Source organism: Marmota flaviventris, chromosome 1 (assembly GCF_047511675.1).
Source record: "Marmota flaviventris isolate mMarFla1 chromosome 1, mMarFla1.hap1, whole genome shotgun sequence".
In the NCBI taxonomy this organism is placed as follows: domain Eukaryota; kingdom Metazoa; phylum Chordata; class Mammalia; order Rodentia; family Sciuridae; genus Marmota; species Marmota flaviventris.
In genome coordinates, this window is record NC_092498.1 from 206594635 (window position 1) to 206616297 (window position 21663).

General features: G+C 45.0%; 1 protein-coding gene across 3 annotated transcripts; it reads left to right on the top strand.

The window, feature by feature from the left end:
* Positions 1–168: 168 nt before the first annotated feature.
* On the top strand, positions 169–21386 carry Smim7 (small integral membrane protein 7). 3 transcript variants are annotated; one of them, XR_011704314.1, is made up of 6 exons: positions 169–238; positions 322–363; positions 834–886; positions 3865–3955; positions 6723–6863; positions 19772–21386. XR_011704314.1 is itself a non-coding variant. In XM_027932489.2 (5 exons), exons 1-5 carry the CDS (start codon positions 213–215, stop codon positions 6736–6738), a joined length of 228 nt encoding a protein of 75 aa, XP_027788290.1. In that variant the 5' UTR covers positions 169–212; the 3' UTR covers positions 6739–7911. The 3 variants fall into 3 exon arrangements, 1 of the variants encoding a protein (XP_027788290.1); XR_011704315.1 differs by having other exon boundaries at positions 19777–21386; XM_027932489.2 differs by lacking the exon at positions 19772–21386 and having other exon boundaries at positions 6723–7911.
* Positions 21387–21663: the final 277 nt, after the last annotated feature.

The window sequence follows — 21663 nt, forward strand, 5'->3', positions numbered from 1 at the left end:
CCTGCCCGGACGCAATGGGCCTCCCCTGCGAGGAGGGGCGCTCGCTCGCTCGTAAAGGGGCCTGGCCTGCAAAGGGCGGGACCCTGCCTGCCGCGGCCTTCGATTGGCCCAGCCCTCGCCAGAGTTGTTCCAGGATTGGTCGATTAGTACTCCTCTCCCCTCCCTTCCAGGGGCTTCCGTTTCCGGTTCTGACGGGTACTTCTGCTGTAACGATGATCGGGGACATCCTGCTGTTTGGGTAATTAGAGGGGCCAGAGGATGGGGAGAGACAGCCAGATGGGGCGAGGGGCGGCCTTAGTAAACGTAATTCTCCTTCTGCAGGACGCTGCTGATGAACGCTGGGGCCGTGCTCAACTTTAAACTGTGAGTAGGCCGCACTCAGACTGCGCCTCCACCCAGGAGCTCGTAGTCACGCCCCCGCGGCGTAAGCCTGCCCCACGTTGTAGGCCCCGCCCCAAGCCCTGGGTCGCCCTCTTGTCACACCTCCACCCTGGTTTTTCTTCCTTTGACCCTCAGCAACACTACGGAAATTTAAATCCGGACTCCTGCTCATATCCTCTGGGAGCCTCAGCCTCCTTCTCCCAGAAACAGCCCTGCCCTGGACCCTCGGCCACATACTCGCTGCCCTTGGACCACCCTGTTCACCTTGTGGGTGTGGCTTATATGGGCCGTGCAGGTGGTGGCCCAGAGACACTCGAGGTCACACAGCATGACGGTGGCAGGAGTGTCCGAAGCTTAGTAATCACAGCCTTCTGAGGTGTGTTGCAGGGTCAGGGGACCAAGCGTTCTTTATGTCCCATTGAAAGTGGACATGGTCTGTCTTCTGTTTAAAGGAAAAAGAAGGACACGCAGGGCTTTGGGGAGGAGTCGAGAGAGCCCAGTACAGGTAAGGTCTTCTTTCTGCACCCTGCAATCGCACTGTTCACTTAGGAGAGTATGGTTCTTTCTCACCATATCCTACCTAGTTTTCCTTCTAACTGAGCGTATGTGAGTGAGAGTGGGTTGGGACTGAGGGTGTGTTCTTTCGTCTGCCCACTTCTGGCACCTCCTGCTTTCTTCTGTGAGACCCTCTCTGATAAGTCAGCACTCATCTCAATTCCTGTTTCAATGGTTATAATTTTTCATTATGTGTGCTATCATTTGGTTAATGTCTGCCCCTAGCACTGGATTGTAAACTCCAGAGGAGGGGCCCAATCTCGTCTTGGTTCATCCCCTCCCCGTGTCCTCAGAGAGCGGCATGTTAATTCATGTGAGTGAATGAATGAATGAATAGCTCCACCCATCCCTGTTGCTTTCAGAGTGCCTCAGACTTGTGTGCTTTTTTAATTAATTGCCAAATTGGGAGGTTTTTATATAAAAGTTCAGATACCTGATTCTTCTTCTTCTTTTTTTTTTTGAGATAATTTTTTTTTTTTAATATTTATTTTTTAGTTTTCGGCGGACACAACATCTTTGTTGGTATGTGGTGCTGAGGATCGAACCCTGGCCGCACGCATGCCAGGCGAGCGCGCTACCGCTTGAGCCACATCCCCAGCCCCCTGATTATTCTTAAAAAAAAAAAAAAAAAAAAAGATCAGAAAATCAATCCTGCAGCTTGGGATTTAGGAGCTCTCTTGGCATCCATTGAGTAGGGTTGAAGAACAGAACCTCATTGAGACAGGGCTTGGAACTCCACCTCATTCTAGACCCAAGCTCCTTCATATTTGTATCCTCTTACCTACACAGCTTCTGGAGGCCCCAGAATTTTACATTTCCTACTGAATTTATTTATGTGACTCTTGAGAATCAAATGAAAGCTGTATACAACTTGTATTCATTCATTCAATCAATCAGACGTTTTTTGAATATCCACTACATTGCCAGCCACTGCTCTGGGTGCTGGGATAAAGCAGGGAACAAGGCAGATGTAGTCCTTACCTCATGGAATTTACCTTGGGGCAGGATAAATATTTATTAAATAAGAAATAGGTGGTAAAGGAGGTGATGTCAGGAGTCACAAGATGTTGATGGGGTTGCAGCTCCATTTGGAGTGTGTGCCGGGAGGCCATTTGAGGTATCACAGCCAAGGTAAAGGCTGCTGATGCGTGGGGAGCAGAACTGTAGACAGTTTAAAAGTTCCCCTTTATTGAGGGCCCTGCTGGGTGGCTGCCCTGTTAGAATTTTTCGGCCAGTGTTTCATTCCACCTCCAACCCTGAAAGGTATGGCTCATTTTCCCATTTTACAGATGAGAAAACCGGGGCCAGAGGTAGACATGGCTCAACTTGCCTGTGGCCACACAACAAATGAGTGACAGAATCGGGATTGGAAACTGGTTTTTTGGACTGCAGAGGTTGTACTCTCAGTCACTTGATCAGCTATCCATCCATTCATTCATGCGTGCATGCATTCTGCAGCCATATATTGCCCACCTACAACGTGGGAGACACTATTCCAGGCTCTGGGATTTGCCTCACAGTTCTAAATCAAAGCTGTGGTGGCACAAGGGCTGAGAAATGGTGTCAGAGACAGGAATGGCAAGAAGGGCACCTGGACAGGAGTTTGCTGTGTACTTCTGGATCTGCCACTTTCCCACACGCTTTGCCTCCCTCAAGCCTCCTTCCATTCAGAACCCTCCCTCTGTGCCCTGAAGGGAGTGCTCCTCATCCCTGTTCTCCTTGCCGGGCTGACCCCTGTACTGTAGTGGCTGCGTTTGTTCAGAGCTCCATGTATGCCAGGCACCGTGCCGAGGTCTTCTCAGCTACCCACCCATACCTGTACAGGAGGAAGTGAGCAGAGACAGTCCAGGGACCAGCCCAGGTCACCTGTGCAGAAGTGCAGAGCCAGGATTTGAACTGCAGTAAACTCCATGGTTGCAGTCAGAGCTTGTAAGCTTCCTCAAAGCAGTTTGACCCCTTGTCCCCATGTATACGTGCCTGAGTTTGGGAGCTTTCAGTTGAAAATACATCAGAGTCAGCTCAAAGTGATTAAAGTAGAATTGACTTTAGTACTCCTGGGTCCAGGTCTCATACCAGCCCTCTAACTTTTGACTCTCTAGCTCTCAATTCTCCTTTCTCCTGTGTCACCAGACTTGTGTTGGCAAAGATGATCCTTGAGCAGGGAATGACAATTTTTTTTTTTTTGGTACCAGAGATTGAACTCAGGGCACTTGACCACTGAGCCACATCCCCAGCCCTATTTTGTATTTTACTTAAAGACAGGGTCTCACTGAGTTGCCTAATGCCTTGCTATTGCTGAGGCTGGCTTTGAACACTCAGTCTTCTTGCCTCAGCCTCCTGAACAAGTTTTTCTGTGAAGGGCCACAAGATAAATATTTGAGGCTCTGAATTATTTGGTCTCAAGCACAAGGACAGTTCTGCTCTGATGGTACAAAAGTAGCCAGAGGTGATTTATAGCTGCATGGGCATGGCTGTATGCCACTTGTCTCACAAAATATTGATGTTTTTTGCCAATTGAAAAAAAATGTAAAAGCCATTCTCAGCTCATAGACCATACAGAGAAACAGGCAGCAGGGGCCAGATTTGGCCTGTGGGCCAGTTTTTTGACCCCTGTCTTAGGGCCCTGAGCTTAAAACTTCCCAGCCCAGCAAACCTGACAAAAAAATGAGAGACTTTTTCCGAGTAGTTGAGGCAAAAGTCTCAGGGGAATCTCTTACTGGACTGACTTGGGCACATGACCCTCTCTGAGCCCATCAGAGGCATTGGGCCTTGTGCTGTCAGGTAAATGGCCTGAGAGCTAAGAGTGGGGGAATGCAGAGAAAAGCCACACAGCCACTGGAGGGTCAGGATCGTGAGTGCAGGCTGGGCAGAAATCACAGAAGCCCACTGCAGTGGACAGTGCCATAAAAGTGCTTTCTTACTCTCTAGGGGACAACATCCGGGAATTCTTACTGAGCCTCAGATACTTTCGGATCTTCATCGCCCTCTGGAACGTCTTCATGATGTTCTGCATGATTGTGTAAGTCTGGCCCCGCCATCCCCTTCCTGTCTTCTCAGCATCATTGACCAGAATGAGAATGCATGACCTCATGGGCGTTCTGTGGCATTTCATTCAGCACTTTTGGGTCATGGTTTTTGCTTCTAAAATAAGAACTCTTGCCAGAAACAGTGGTGCACACCTGTAATCTTAGCGGTTTGGGAGGCTGAGGCAGGGTAGCAAGTTCAAAACCAGCCTCAGCAACAGCAAGGCCCTAAGCAACTTAGTGAGACCCTTTCTCAAAATAGGTTATAAAAATGGCGGGGGGGGGGGGGGGGCTGGAGGTGTGACTCAATGGCTAAGGACCCCTGGTTTCTATCCCTGGTACCAAAAAGAAAACAAAAAAGTAAGAACTCTCCACACAAGTGAGAAAACTGGAGTCTGAAGTCCTGCCTGGCTGGTTGGAGTTTCTATTAGAACATGGTGTCCTCCAGGTCCCACATGGCTTTGTCCCCTCTTGCCACCTCTACTGGTCTCAGCCTGTACTTGGCATCTGCTGAGGTGGAAAACATGACTTAAAAGGTCCAGATCCTACTCCATCAGCCTTCCTAGAACCAGAAGAACTATATCCAAAGTTTATTTTTGTTTTTATGGTCACCTTCACTTTTTCATGAGGCAAAAAAACCCAAGCAGATTGCTTTTCTTTCCAGTCTTGGGATCATGATTCCAACACTTTTTTTAATGAATCATGAGATTCACAGTAAATGGACTTGAAATGAACGCTAAGTTCTAGGCCTCACTGGGTCCGTCCCCACATGCTTCCCCTGAAAAGGACGAGGACACAATGTTAACTGTTCTGAGCATTGGAGATACTGAATTCAGGGTTGCTGGGTGGTCCTTGAGCCAGCCTTGTGGCTATCTGGGGGTGGTTCCAGGATTTAGCAGCTCTGGGGAGAAGGGATTCAACTGGGTCTCTGGAAAGTTTTTAGATCCCAGAATGAGAACCGTGACATATTCCCAGAGAGACCCTTCTCCAGGTGTCCTGCTTGGCCAGTCAGTTTGGGAGCATGAATGAGTCCTGCCCAGAAACAAAGAGGCTTGTGATTGCAGATCAAGGAATTTGCACTTGAGTGTAGGAAGTGTAACCAGGACTCACAGAAAGTGGAACTGAGTTGGGTGACTCCATCCTTTGTCTCTCTAGGTGCCCATGTATTCACTCTCCATCTGGGGCTGTACTCTGAACTGAAGGCTGAGGCCAGGACAGCCATAGTCCTTGCCCTCAGAAAGTGCACAGTAAAATTGGTGGGATATGGAACTAAAAAAAAAAAAAAGGCAAAAAGGAAGCAATCGGTTGAGGTGGCAAGTGGGAAGGGAGCTCCCAGTTTCAGAGATGAGGGAAAGAAAGACTCTGGGTAAGTGCTTCTTAAATCAAGACCTAAAGGACAGAAGGAATCTGCCATTTGCAGAGCTAGAGAAAAAAGCATGGCAGCACAGAAAGTAGCATGCGTAAAGGTCCTGAGGCCAGTACTGTTTACTTTGTGGCCCCTGACAGAGAATGCATGTAAACCTCTGATTTAGGCCAGCTCTTTCAGTGGGGGCTTTGGGTGAGAGAAGATTCTCTTAAGAAAGGGCTTTCAGTTGGGGATGTAGCTCTGCATCCCCAGCACAAGGAGAAGAAGGAGAGACTTTATGCAGGAAGGCAGTGAGTGACTTTCCTAGTATATTAGAAAGTAAAGTTGGGTGCTGTGGTGCATGTCTATAATGGAGGCTGAGGCAGGAGAATCTCAAGTTCAAGGCCAGCCCCTGCACTTGCTGAGACGCTGTCTCAAAATAGAAATTGAATAGGCTGGAGATGTGGCTCAGTGGTAGAGAACTTAACCTAGCATGTATGAGGTCCTGGGTTCAAACTCTAGTACTGAGAAAAGGGCAGGAGGTGGCCATGCATTATCCCTTTACGAAGATGACACTTTCAAAACAAAAAGTCTAGAAATGTCCAAGAACAGGGGAAGGGTTAGGTAACTTGAAGAACTCTTGTGCTGTGAACTGTCATGATGCTATCAAAGGTTGCTAGCAAAGATTCTGTGAGAATGCAGAAATGTTTTGAAAGTAAAGAAGGTCAGATGACTCCCGGACAGTTTTTCACTGGTGCGTGTTGTAGGAAGTAAACTGACTGAGCACCTGAGTATGGGAGGCAGACCTTCATCGTGGGGTTGAAAGGATCCACTCTTGGGGTCCATGGCAGTGACTGCTGCAGTCACTGAGGAATTTGGCAGAGCCCAGGGCACAGCTCAGTATTCCCTGTACCCACTTCTGTATCAGTTGACCTAAGCTACTTTGGAAATTTTAGGAAATCCTAAAGTAACTTGAATTATGGGGAGAAATATCTGTGAGTGTTTAGGGATCAGTGGCGCTGATATCTGTAACTTACTTTGAAATGTGTTAAATCTGTTGGCTGAGCATGGTTGTGCACGCCATAATCCCAGTGACTGGGAGGCTGAGGCAGGAGAATTTCAAGGATGCCAGCCTAGGCAACTCTGTGAGACCCTCAGCAACTTACTGAGAACTTGTATCAAAATAAAAATAAAAAGGGCTGGTGGTGTAGCTTAGTAATAAAGTGCCCCTGGGTTTAATTCCTAGTACCAAAAAAGGAAAAAAAAAATTAAGAAGTAAGTAACTAGTACAGTATGGTTGACTACATTCACATATTGTGCATGAGCAAAGAATTATATAAAATAAAATAATCTCTAAGAATATTTTTAGACCAATGGCTTCCCATCCTCACAGTCATTCTGCCCTCTGCCTTTTCCAGACTCTTTGGCTCTTGAGCCCCGAATATAGAACCCAGGATTCATTTTTCCGGATGTCAAGTCTTCATTTCTCCGTTCCTGATGACTTCAAGAATGTTTTTGATCAGAAAACCAGGGACCGTCCCAGAAAGCCTAAGCTCGTGGTGGGTGGAAAAATATTCACCAAAATGCACGTGGCTTCCCAGCCATGTCACTGTTTTCAAAGATAATTTCACTTTGGCCTCTGAATTGGAATGTTGTCGACTTAAGGGGTCTCAGGAGGGTCTCCGTAAGGGGCCTGATAAGGTGACATTCCCCTTAGAGGAGAGAACGTGTCTGGGTCATTCCATCGCATTGGAATTCTTTCTGTGTCAAGCTTTCACAAGAAGTCTGATTTGGGATATTTCTTGCTTTATTTTTAATAACCATCCTTTTGGTTAGAATTGTATAAATTTTTAAAAATCATTTTAATCCAAGGGTCTGAGCAGAAGAGTTGGCTTTTAAGTTTGAAGCAACCTCTTTCGGGCGGTGTTTATAAATAACAGTGAGTTCCGTGTTCCCTGCTGAATCTGACAGTGGCTCTGGGGCCAGCCAGGGTCCTGATTTCAGATTCTTCCCCCGTCCCAGTGATAGTCTGCTTGGCCGCTCAAAGCAGCCGAGGTCATCCCCAGGACTTTAAGGAGCGGGGCACCTGTCACAGGGACACCAACCTTCCTGTTTAGACACTAAACTGTTAGTAAAAGGGATGGGGTGGGCCACTGTCCAGTGTTGCAGAAGAGGAGTGAGGATGGCTGGCAGTGTCTGATGGGAGTGTTAGGAGAAAATTTTCTTTGCTTTGAAGCCCTTTGTTAAATAAAGTGACTCTGGGAGCCACTTGTACACCCGCACAGACGAGAGTGATTTCATTGTGTGATACTCACCACATTCTGAAAGCTCAAGTTCAAGTTGCTTCTCATATAGGTGGTTTTGAGTTTGGAAAAACATTGAGTCTTGATCTAGGAAATACAGTGTTTGCTCCAGAAGTTTCTCTGAAAGGGAGTTCTGGTTTCATTGCTAAAAGGATACATGGGTGGTTGGCATCCTGAATCTGATTTGTTTGTTTTGGTTTTTGAAATCTTGACATGTAGGTAAACCTGGAGGGAAAAAAAAAGTAAATATACAGGTTTTTAGAACTCAATAGCATTGAAAATAAAGCTCATTTCTAAAAAGGAACTTTTGTTTATACTTTTTTTTTTTTTAATTGAGATGGAGTCTCACTATTTTGCCCAGGCTGATTTCCTATTTTTGGGCTCAAGTATTTCTTCTTCCTCAGTCTCCTTAAGTAGCTGGTACCACAGGTACATGTTACCACACCTAGATGATTATAACTTTTTTTTTTAAGCCAAGACATCAACTTCCAACTTGAAACATTTCGAATAACCTTGGGAAAAACACCCAAGATTCATTTTGAAGGCTGTCAAGAAGTCAGAAGATAGTTGGTAGTAGATTTTCCCTTTTAGATTTAATTTGATAAATGGTGATCAAGAATTGGGCACATGTGATTTTGACCTTCTAGACCAGGGTCAAGTTCAGTTTCATGGCTACTCAGTTACCAGCTTTGCCAGATCTGGGCCTTTGTTCTTGTCATAAACACACAGGCCAAGGTGTTGCCCATCCCTCCTTCAGCCATGCGAATGGTTAGAGGGCCCCTTTCTGACTTTTCAGCCTGGAGCTGGGGCTTCTGGGAGGCGAGGCATTGGCCTGTGAGGGGGAGGAATTGTGTGCTAAGAAGGAATGCTCTCAGTGGAGGTTTTGTTTCAGTAGTTGTATTTTGTGCCAGAGAACTGTTATCTCATTGTTAAGTTTATATAAACAGTGGCTTTCTCACATTCCTGTTGGCTGCTATACATCTTAGAAAGTGAACCTCATGAATGTTTGAATGTGTCTAGTTCTTTTTTTTTTTTTCAGTGCTGGGGATGGAACCCAGGGCCTTGAATGTGCGTCTTTAGGAAGCTTTTCAGAAGCCTTCATTGGACTCTGAAGGCTACTGAAATTTGAATTTTGGGAGGCCCGGCTCAGTTGAATGGCTCATGCAGTTAGTTAGATGTGGGTTAGTGAGACGTGGCTTCACTCCCATCTCTGGGGCCCTGGCTAATTGCTTCCCCTTTCGAAGCCTCAGTTCCCAAGACTCTAATAGGCCTGCAGCTCATGCTGGCCTGGGATGTGAGGTTCTGCAAACTTGAACACGGGCCAGGAGCCTGTCGGCACGAGCTGCCTGTGAGGCACGAGCTGCCTGTGAGCACTTGACACCGGGAGGTGTTATCACCGGGTGTTTCCTCTCTCCATCCACCTGCACTGGTACAGGCTGGCCCTAACATTGAAAACTGAACTGCCTCTGGCATGGTAAACCTTTTGTCTTCACTTTCCCCTCCCGGTTTACATGCGCAGGTCTGTGTGTGTGACACAGTTCTGATGTGGGTCAGGCAGTGTGGGTTCTGCTGGTTTCATCTAGCGTCCTTCCCTTTATACTTTCCCAGCGTCCAGAGAAATTTCATGGTTCTTATTTCAATAACTCTCTCTTTAACCTTGACCTTCTTGCTGGACTTGACATTGTACTTTGGCCACTGTTATCAATGCGACAATTATTACCAGTGTTGTGACCCTCATTAGCTTCTCTCATGCTTGGAGCAGAGACCCTGGAAGGGCACATTGGAATTTACCATCACTGTGGCTTTAGTTCATTTTACTTGTTTGGAAGTTTCTTACCACTGATATATACTTATTGTCAGAACATTATAAAATTGAAACTTGATAGAAGGAAAAAATCACCCATCTGCATATTGCCCCCAAAGACTCACCTGGTGCACATCCTTTTGGCTCTTTTCCATGCAGTGCTATTTGAGTGTAGTACATCATTTTCTTTATGCTGTATGTTATCTTAGTTATCTTCCTGTCTGCTTTTCTCACCTGATAATGTGACCAGATTTCCATATCAACAAATACGCCTTTTTCTACAATATCCTTTTGTTTGTTTCCCTGTGGTGCTGGAGAGCAGGTTCAGGGCCTCCTGCGTGCATAGGCAAGTGTTCTACCACTGAGCTACATCTCCAGCCGTACAGTGTCATTCTTGTTAACTGCAAATACTTCATGGTAAGGACATTATATGATTAGTTTAGCCAGTCCTCAGATGATAGACACTTGTATTATCTACATTTTTTGTCTGTTATAAATAACACCTTGATGGAACATTTCCGTATTCCTCCCTAATGGCTTCTTGGGGATCACTTTTTTGAAAAAGTTCTACTTTGACAACTTTAGACTAAGAATCCTCAAAGAAAAATGCACCTGGACAACCCACACCCTTGTCTTTATTTTAACCAAAGAACTTGGTTCTAGATCTTCATCAGCTGTGACTGAGAGCAATGTTAGTGTCAGGCTACTTCAGTTTACATAACCTGTGAATGAGGACAAATTTTTCAGATCCACCCAAATAACTGTTTCCCTGTGACGGCAGAGAAATGACAGCAGTTGGCTGCACCTTGGTACCTCTGCCTCCCCCAGGAGGGTCTTAACCACTTCTGAGTAATACAGCCTGTTGCTGCTCACCCTGGGGTGTGTTGCGTGAAGGCACTCCCAGTGAGGACCCGCATATGGCAAACTCCAAGACCACAGAGCTGCACCTGCTCTGGCCATGTGTCCTTTAGGGTTCATGTTTGAACCCATTTTTGCTTCCTCTGCCCTTGTCATTTTGCAGAGTCTTTCCTTTGTGTGGGAGTCTCATTGCACTTTAGTTTCAGCTGCTCTAGAGCAGGGGTTAGCAAACTACAGCCCACAGTCAAGTCTGGCCCACTGCTTTATCTTGTTAATAAAGTTTTATTGGAACATTGCCATGCTCCTTTCTGTATATGTTGTCTACAGCTGCTGTGGCTATTCTTGCACTTCAGCCACATAGTTGAAGAATTGTGGCAGAGACCATGTAGCCTACAGAACTGAAAATATCTCCTATTTGGCTCTTTATCAAAAAAATTCACCAACCCTTGAAGATGATGGCTAGAACATGACAGAGAATCTAAAGGTGTTCCTTCTCCCCAAAATACTCAACTGAAATCTGCATTTCCTGCTGTCTGGATCTTAACAAACATTATTTGTTTGCAAACAGGTTTTATCAACTTTGCCAAAAATCTAGCCAGCCGTTTTCAAGTGGTGTGGTTAGTAGACTGAAACCCAATTTTATTTTCTCTTGACAGTGGGGGAGACCCTTCTTGTGCTCCCCGAATTCTCTCAGAGCAGCAGTGCAATGTGATAACGAGATCAGCTGTCATCTGAAGTGATTGGATTTGAAAAGCCAGCAAAGCTGTCATTAGCTAGGCATTTTCTTTTAATTCCAACTGTTTGATTATCTCTTTCTTAGCCAAATTTGAGTTTATGAAATATTTGACAAGTCTCCTGATGTTTTCCTGTGTTGATGGAAGATACATGCAGTATGTGTATAAAGCAAAAGGCATGGTCTTAAAAGAAAAAACAAGGTGTAAATTCTACTTAGGATTTGTTTTCACCATCCCCTGGATTTTTATTATGATACGGAGAAAAGCTCTTGATTTTCTTGAACCCCCTCTCTGGCACTTGAATACCTGAAAATGAGAGTTCAGCAAGTGTTCCTAGATGAGAAAAAGATCAGTAACAACAAATTGGAAATTCAGACTTTACATTTTTTTCAATGAGAAAATGGTGGGCAGGGTGGTGGTGGTAGAACTCAGTGGGAGTACTTGCCCAGCACGTGCAGGGCCTGGGTCCCATCCCTGCACTGCAAACAAAACAAGCAAACAAACAAAAAAGACAAGAACTACATCATTATGTGGCATGCTGGCTTCCTTTTGGACCTATGGGTTGTTGATCTGGGATTGGTGAACTGTTGCCCAGATCTGACCCATAGCCTGTCTTTTTCACAGCCCGGAGACACAATGATTTTTTTTTATTTTTAAATCATTACAGAAAAGCAAAAGAAGAAAGTTAGAGAAGTCCTTCCTTATTAGTACTTCCTTTGGTTTCAGTTACCCAGGATCTAAAAATGTTAATTAGAAAAATTCTAGAAATAAATAATTCATATTAGTCCTAAATAACTTGAATTGCAGTATGCTTTTTTTTGGTGTTGGCGATAGAATCTAGGGTCTGCATGCTAAGCAAGTTCTATCATGGAGCCACACCCCCCGCCCTGGTATATTATTATATTTCAGTATTAGCTATTGTTGATTTCTCACAGGGCCTAGTTTGTAAATTAAACTTTGTTGTAGATACCTACGTATAGTAAAAATCATAGTGTATATATAGAGGGTTCGACACTATATCGTTTTAGTCATATACTAGAGGTCTTGAAATATTCCCCCTATAGATAACTACTGTATAGGAAATTCAGAACAAATTTTTTTTTGGTTTTGTAGTGCTGGAGATGGTACTGAGGGCCTTGCACAAGCTAGGCAAATGTTCTATCATTGAGCTACATCCCCAGCCTGAAATTCAAAATTTTTGGTTCATAAGTCAAGTTATTGGAACACTGTCATGTGCATTCATTTACACCTCATCTGTTCCAGCTTTCCTGCTACAAGGGGAGGTCTCATTTCTTGTGATAGACTATTTGTCCCTCAAAGCCTAACAGATTTGCTTTCTGGCTCTTTAGGGCACAATTTGCTGACCTGTGAAATGGGCAATAAAAAAAAAGGACATCTTACAGGTGTGGATCCTGTTCATTGGTGTCCAGTTCACATTATTGTTGTGCCAGTTGGTGGTCAGTTGTTGTGGACACAAGAGTACAGACTGTTCGGGGCGGGGAGTTGTATAAGTTCTTTAGAGGGATTAAAGCTTTGGTGCCTCTAATTAGAGTTCATTGTGTACATAAGAATAAAAGGGGGTGCCCTGGTTAAGGACTGATTGTAGCAGAAAGTGAGATGGTGGTGTGGATTAGATATGGGCTTTGTCAGTTATAAAGTGTGATTTGGGGCAATGTCTTGGTCTTTTGCAATTCCATGTCCTCCTCTGTGATGTGGGGGACAGTGAAGGACAGAGCCACATCATAGAGGGTCTGTGCCTATACTCTGCCTGGCATCGAGCAGGCACTTAATTTGTGATTGCTGTTTTTGTCAATTTTGTTATGAAAAGACCTCCTTGGCAGGGTTTGTGAGGTTTAAATGAGTTGGTGTATTAATCAGCTCTGGCTGCTGTAACAAAATACCGGAACTGGGTGGCTTAAACATCAGAATTCTGTCACAGACTGGAGGCTGGAAGTCCATCAGTGTACCAGTAGGGTTGGTGTCTGGTGAGGGCTCTCTTCCTGACTTGCAGGCAGCCATTTTCTCACCCCGTATTTACGTGGCCTTTTCTTTTTTCTTTCTTTTTTTTTTTTTTTAGAGAGAGAGAAAGAGAATTTTAATATTTATTTTTTAGTTTTCGGCGGACACAACATCTTTGTTTGTATGTGGTGCTGAGGATTGAACCCTGGCCGCACGCATGCCAGGCGAGTGCGCTACCGCTTGAGCCACATCCCCAGCCCCTTACGTGGCCTTTTCTCTGCTCACACCTTGGTACTTCTCTCTTGTAAGGACAATAGTGTATGGGGTTAAGGCCCCACCATTCTGACTTTGGTTTTCCTTAATTACCTCCTTAAAGGTCCTATCTCCAAATGTGGTCACTTAGGAGGTTAAGGCTGCATGATAGGAATTAGGAGGGAGCATAATTCAGTCCATAACAGATGGCCAAGGGTCTGGCCTGTAGTAGATATTCCACAGCTGTTATTAGTCCATATCTTTGGCATAGTGTGTTTCAGGGCATTCAAAAACAAAACAAGCCAGCCCAGTGGCACATGGTTGGAGTCCCAGCTGTTCTGGAGGCTGAGGCAGGAAGAGTTTGAGGCCAGCCTGGGCAACATAGCAAGACCCCATCTCAAAAACAAAACGAAACAAAAATCCCTGGTGCGGTCAAGGAAGACACCTGAGAAGTGCAGTGAAGGGACTTGGTCTCCTGGTGCTCCGGGAAAGGGTATGTGTGTAAGTGGATGATGGCTTCAACGACAGCATCTCAGACCTGAGCAACCCTAGGGGTCCTTGGAGGATACTCGTGAAGTGTAGATTCTACCTAACAGGTTGAGGGGTGCAGGCTGAGAGTCTAGATTCATTTCTTTTTGCTCATTTTGGGACTGGGGATGAGGACCTCATGCTAAATATGTGTTGTGCCACTGAACCACACCCCTGCCATGATGGCCTACGTTTCTAAGTTGTTCCCTGGTGGCGGGATGTTTCTGGTCCCTGGACCTCACTTTGAGTAGCCAGGGCCTATGCTGTCTAAAACAGTAGCCACTAGCTACACATGGATGTTTCAGTTAACTAATGCTAAGAAATCCATTCCCTCAGTTGGAATAGTTGTATTTCAAGTATATTAAATAACAGAGTGCTAACTGGGCTGAGCCATGTCTATAGGAGAGGCTGTTGGCTTTTCAGTATAGAGCTGTCTTAGTCTATGCCATTATTAGAATGTATGAAACTGGAGTGTGTGTGTGTGTGTGTGTGTGTGTGTGTATGAGAGAGAGAGAGAGAGAGAGACAGACACAGACAGAGAGAGAGAGAGAGACAGAGACAAAACAAAGACTTGTGTTGCACTGTTCTGGAAGCTGGGAAGTCCAAGGTCAAGGGGACAACATCTGGCCAGGGCATTCTTGCTGCATCATTCCATGGCAGAAGGGCAAGTGTACAAGTGCCAAAGAGCAGGGAAAGAGGCCAAACTCATCCTCTATCAGGAACCCACTCCTGAACATTAATGGCATGAATCCATTCATGAGGACAAAGCTCTCATGATATGATCACCTCTTGAACATTCTTCCTCTCGATACTGTTGCTTTGGAAATGAAATTTCCAACATGTAACTTTGGGGGATACATTCAAACCATAGAAACAAAGCTGTATTAGTTTCTTCTTGCTGCTGTAACAAATAACCACGAACTTCATGGCTCAAAATAAGAAAAATTTATTCTCTTACAGTTAGTTCCAGGGGTCAATAGTTGCAGATGTGACCTACCTGGCTAACATCAAGGTTTTGGCAGAGCTGGTTCCTTCTGGAAGCTCTAGGGGAGAGTCTGTTTCCTTATCTTTTCCAGCTGCCACAGGTGTCTTCCTCTTTGATCCACAGCCTATTTCCTCCATATTCCAAGCCGGCAGTGGCTTGTGCAGTCTTTTTTATAGTGCCCTATCTCTAATCCTGACTCTTCCCTATTTAAGAACATGTCTTGCTGGACGCGGTGGTGCACGCCTGTAATCCTCAGGCTTGGGGACTGAGACCAGACAATTGAAAGTTCAAGGCCAGTCTGGGCAACTTAGCAAGACCCTGTCTCAAAACAAAAAGGGCCGGATATGTGGCTAGAGCAATTGCCTTGCATGTGCATGGCTCTGGATTCCATCCCCAGCACTGCAAAAAAAAAAAAAAAAAAGAAATAGAATTTGTAGACATTCATCCTTTCCTGTGTCCCTGGGAGTTAACACCACAGAGCTTGGGTTGCTCTCAGGGACAAGTGCAGTTGAATCTTCATGAGTGTGCATTGCCTAGACCCTTTTCAAATTCAAGGAATCTTCATGTGCTTGCTCATGTCTCCTTACCTCGCCTTGTAAAATTTGATGAGATAAGACAAAGTATTTAGCCTTGGGCCAACATTCCAGTTCATAGAAAGTGAACTGAAGTTCCAGAACTGTATGGGGAGAGGGGACTGCGGGGGGTGGGGTGGGGGTGTTGGGGGTGGTGATGGTTCCCTTGTTTTATCAGACTCTTACCTGAGGACAAGTTCATGGCGTTGGAGAGCATACTGCAGGGTGAGTCGGGGCCAGGAAGAGCACAGGGGAACTTTGGTGAATGGCTTGGTTGTGTGTGTGTGTGTGGTGGGCAGAGTCAGGGTGGGGGTCTGTCTGGAATTTCACTTCCTCTCTTAAAACAACCAGAACTCCTGCTTTTTTTATGCCTCCTCTACCCTTTGGCATACCTAACGTGCTAGGAGTATTGGTGCCATCCCAGTGTTTTCAGTGAGGAAGTTGAAACCAGGTCCAGGGAGGTGACTTACCCAAAGTTGTGAGAGTCATCAGTGGAGTTGGCAAGATCAGGGTTCTCCTGACCCTTCTCTACTTCCTATGCCACTGCTTCCCCACCTGCAAGGGTAGAGTATTTGGCGCGGGTCTCTGCGTCCCATTATGTGGGTTCACACCATTTGACTGATGACACAGATCCTGTGAGCTAGGGGAAGGCACTCAGAACGAGCCCAGCACACACTGACTGGTGAGGCCTCTTCTAAAGCTGGAGGCACGAGGGCCATTTCTGAGTGCAGAGCTTCCCTGGTTTTTGAGCAGCGCCCATTGTGTGTCCAAACAATGAGCGCCAACGTGACGCCACAAGTGGAAAAATCATTCCATGAAACTTTGTTTCATTCATGAAATTTTTAAAAATCTTGTATAGAATTACCTTCAGGCTATGTGTGTAAGATGTGTAGGAAATGTAAATGAAGTTTGGTTTTAGACTTGGGTCTGTCCCCAAGATATTTTATCATGAAATCCAGAATATTTGTGTCCCAAGCATTTTGGATAAGGGATACTTAGCTTGTATATTCTGTGTGTCATCTCATGGGACCTGGGTTGTGCTATCATCAAAGCATCATATTTTCTAACAAAACATTTGGACATTCACATAGTTGGGAAGTGAAGACTGCAAACAGCCTCAGCACAGACTTTGCCGTTAGTTGAGGTTCCTTCAAACTTAACAAAACTATTGTGAGCTCATGGAGCTTTTGGAGTTCAGGATTGTGGAGAGCCTCTGTGATGGAGCCCTGCCCTGCCCCTGTCTTGCTGAGAGGTTAGGGGGGGTGTTGTCATTCCTTTTTGTACATCAGTCTCTTTGTCTGTGAGGAGGTGGCTCAAGACCAGGTTTGGGTGGCTGTCCACATTGTGGATTCAACCAACCAAAACTGTTTGGGAGGAAAATTGTGTATATCCTGAACATGCCTAGGTGTTTTTTCTTTTCAGTCCCTAAGCAATACAGTATCACAACTATGTATTTTAGCATTTGCATTCTATTAGCTACTCTAAGTCACTTAGAGATTGTTTAAAATATTCAGGAGGACAGGTATGGTTCCTGTGCTAGTACTACATCATTTTATAGAAGGGATGTGAGCAATTATGGATTTGGGTGTCCACAGGGAGTCCTGGAACCAATCCCCCGTGGATACCATCAGATAACCCTGCTGGACTGTGGTTTGTTGTTGGAAATCCTTCTTTGGTGTATCCTTGGTGTTTCCCTGTGTTTGGGTACCTCATGCCTTTGTTCCTAGAAAGTTCCACTGGTCCTATGGGGTCTTTTAGTGTTGCTTCTACCCGTTCTGCCCTTCTTCCTGTGTCCTGGTTGGCTTTCAACACCAGCCCCTCAGCCCTTGTCTTTAGCTCTTTGGGGAAATGGCTTATACCTGGTTTGGCTCAGAGTCTGGCTCAGGACTGGGCACGGTGGCTCTTTGCATTCATGGATTCAACCAACTGGATCAAAAATAATTAGGAAAAAGATTATGTATCTTACTGAACACACCTAGACTTTTTTCCTTTTCCATGTTCCCTAAGCACTGCAGGATAACAACCATACACACAGCATTTACATTTTAGTGGCCATTACAAGTCACCTAGAGGTGGTTTAGACTCCACAGGAGGATGTGCAGAGGTTCTGTGCAAATACCATGCTGTTTTTTAGAAGGGACCTGAACATAGATTTTGGAAACCCTGACTTCTGGGCTGGACTTATCGTCCTGTCCCAAATCCAGCCCACATGAGTAATCTGAGAAGCAGATCCCTTGGATGCCCAGAATGGCAGGTGTGGAGAGAATACACTCAGGGGTGGTGAGGAAGAAGACAGGCGAGGAACCCAGGGAGCACAGGTGGATGGCACGCGTGTGCATGTGCATGATGCGATGCACATTATGACCTCATAGCGAGGGCTTAGGCAAGATGAAATGGAAGACCCTTGAGAAGCAGGGGGAAAAAAAGATTTAATTCCCATGTGAGAAAGAGCTGCCTAGAAGTGTGTGTACTGCCCATCAGTCAAGATTCAGGCCAGGTTAGGTTCACAGAAGGAGAAAAACCCATGGGGCAGATGACCAGGCATGAAGTGCTACACACACAGGCTGCTGAGCACACTGGAAATGGAAGGATCTGGCGAGGTGTCCAGCTCCAGTGGGGAGCTGAGTGACCTTGGGTGAGTCTCCTCTCTGGCCTCAGGCTCCCCCTTACGTGTAACCTGAGGCTTGGAACGCTCACTGTTATTCCTGTAGTCCAGCTACTTGGGAGGATCACTTGAGCCCAGGACACTTGAACAATGTAGACCCCCCTCTCAAGATGATGATGATGATGATGATGATGATAATGGCAGTTGTCTGGTTATGTAGTGCAGCATAACAGATGCTGCAACATTCAGAGGCTTCAGACCACAAGTATTTGGTCACATCTCTGTGGGCTGGCAAACTGGATAGGGTGCAGTAGGGACAGGGCACATGGTGTCCATTGGGGTGAGTCAGGGGACTTGTCAACTCATACCTCTGGCACTTGGCCATGTTGGACCAGCCTGGCCGGATTGGTGCTCCAAAACTGCAAAAGCAGAAGCTGCCAGGCCACCTCTTCCTTTTTATCATTTTTTTTCTTTGACAGTTTTAATGAGGTAAAATTCACATGTAGTTCACCTGTTTAAAAGTGCATATTTCAGTTATTTTTGGGTACATTTACGATGATGGGCAACCGTTACTATGATAAATCCAGAACATTTTTATGACGTCCCACCCAAAGAAACCCTTAGCCTATTGGCAGTCACTCCCAGTTTGCTTTCCCCAATTCCTGGCAATTGCTGATCTGCTTTATGTCTCTATGGATTTGCCTGTTCTGGACATTTCTACAGATGGAATCATACACTTTATGACCTTTTGTGTCTGGCTTCTTTCACTCAGCATCATGTTTTTAAGATTCATCCAAATTGTGGTCTGTATCAGTGCTTTATTCCTTTTTATGGGCCAAATAATATTCCATGGTGTGAATGTGTAGACATTTACTCATTAATCTGTTCATGGGCATTGGGGATATTTGCACTTGGTGGCTATTATGAATAGTGCTGCTGTGAACATGTACACACACCAGTTTTTATGTGAATGTTCATTTTCAGTTTTCTTGGGAGAGATTTCTAGGAATGAAATTATGAGTCACATGGTAACTGCCAGACCTTCTTAAGGTTTTAACCTGGACCAAGCAGAGTATGGTGTGTGCTGCATTCTCTTGACTAAAGGGAGTCACATGCCCAGTCCGGAGTTGAGGGGGTCTGATAAAAGGACCTACTTATCCAGAGTGGTTTCATCAGGGTCTTCATGTAAAGTCCTTACCATGGACCTTAAGGCAGTATAGGTGCTCAATAAATGTAATTCCCTGTTGTTACTCCTTTTCACTAAAAATAATGATACCAGACTGGGGCAGTAAGGCAAAAATAAACTGTGGGACTTAGATCTTCATCCATTAGTCGCCAGCCTGAGAGCAAATCCATCACCAGTGTCTCGGGGATTATGGGCTCACTGCAGATTAGCCAGTGACAATGATCAGGCAGGCAGTGAGAACTGTAAAGGCTTCTGAAGATGGGAACTATCCCAGCACTTAACAAGATGGCTACAAGGCAGTACATGTTCCTTCTAGAAAATAGGATACTCCAGGGAAAAGTGTAAGAGAAAAATTTGTCTGTCCTTCTATTTATCAGAGAGAACTACTCGTAATATTTTGGTTTCCTTTCTCCTAGTATTCTTTCTGTGTATCACATGCATAAGTGTGTGTTTGTGTGTATAATTTTAATAAAACTAAAATTAAGATCATAATGTATGCAGTTAATATACTTCATTTGATCATTTTTTAAATTAAATTTGGAGAATCTCACCCATCTTTATGCTATTCAGTACTGGTTTTTAATGGCTGATTCTCACAAATACACGTGTGCATATGTGTGTGTGTGTGTGTGTTTCCTTTTATTTACTTTTTGAGATTTACTTTATTTTTTCTTTTTTGAGGTAAGGGTGGAATCCAGGGCTCAGGCATGCTAGACAAGCACTTTTCTGCTGAGCTCCGCCCAACCTTGGGTTCACTTCACAGCGTTGTCCGGCTGGCCAATCTACATGTACATGCCTCAGGAGACCACGGCCCAGGTTGAGGTCTAGAGTGTTGCAGCACCCAGAAGACTCCCTGTGGCCTCTTCCAGTTTCCAGCCCATAACTTTCCCTTGATGTTGAATTGACCCTCAGTCCGTTTATACTCCCTCATTACTGGACACTTAGGTTGCTTCTAATCTCTTGCTCCTGTAAACAGTGCTGCCATGAACTTCTTGTACACGCACACATTCGTCTTCTGTGATTGCTTCCTTGGGAAAAACTTTTAGAACCTGTGAAACAACAGATCAGAGGATATGAACATACTGCAGTATCTCAGTTGAAGTGCTATGGCCTTATCAAACATCTTTCCTGGTTCTGCCGTTCAGAATGACTTTTTCCCTGCGTGGTGTTCCAGAGTACTTTCCTTGTATAGAAAAATCACAGTATTGTGTTAATGGGCCCAACTTGGTTCCAGTGCTTGGCTTCAAAACTAGAACTTTAAGAGCAGACTGTGAGTGCCTTTGTGTCCTGTTTACTTGGAGATAAGATTTAAGTAGCAGACACTTCAGCGTTAATCAAAACCAATTAAAACTGCGTTCACTTTTACAGTAAATAGGACTAACTGCAGAACCAAGCAGAACTCGTACACCCATCTTTAGGTGCTTCTGATATTATGTGGTTGAATGAGTTAATAAATGAGAAAAGGTGTTTTAAAAATCCCCACCCAACTCAGCAAACGAATGGGCCAAAGTAGAGTGATTGATTTTGTCACTTTTGTTTTTCCTGTTAATCACTGGAGCCCTCACATCCCTTACTGGGATAAGTCCAGTGGCTTGATCTTGAAATGGCCTGTCACCCAGGGGCTTGCTTCTGTATAAAAGTCTGGTGAACACATTCCTGCTGTTGTTCCATCACACCACATGGTGCCACTGTTGAAGATGGTCCAGTAAGGTTGTGGGGGTGGTGGAGCCTGCCTACTGCTCACTTCTCCCCTCTGTGATGCCCTTGTATGCCCAGGTTCCTGCTTGGGTCACAGCAGAGTGTTAAGGGGAAAAAGAGCCCACTCCCTCCCTGCCAGGCTTGACTGAAGATGCCCTGTGCAATGCTGCCTAAAACTAACTTTCCCTGCTTCTCATGGCAAGAGAAGTTATGGACTCAGCCATGTCCTCTCCCTTTCTCTCTGGAAGGAGGCCACTTTTCTATGAGGTGAGACAGATTTTCAAGGATATTAAAAACACAAATGATCTTGTGCTTTTAGGACAGTGGGGCTGCAGAGGGGCTATCATTTGTCATCGACAACTATTTCAGTAAGAGGCTTTATGGCATGCTCTGCCTTTGCATAACTGATAGGAGCCATTTCAGGTGTCTTCATAGGAGCAGAAGATTGGCTAGGTGGACTGGAGTGGCTAGGTGGACTGGAGTGCCTAGCTTGGACTTTAACAGAAGCTGCTAACTTGTTAAGATGCCCATTATTGGCTGTTTATAGTTATAGTCTCGCTATTCTCTGTTAATTGTGAAATAAAACCATATATATCTACCTGTGTCTATGTGTATCCTTATATGTATAGAGGATTTGTTAACATTTTATAAAAGATACCATTGAAGAAATATTAAAGGCCCACAGTGTTACTGGATCTGTGGAAATAAAATGCATGCATATGCCTGGGGTGTATCTGATGAAATATCCCTTATTCCACTTTTTTTTTTTGGTGGGGGGGATGTGGTACTGGGGATTGAATCCAAGGGTGCCCTACCACTGAGCTGAACTTCAGCCCTTAGAAACAAAAAGGCTGGCCTTGAACTTGCAATCTTCT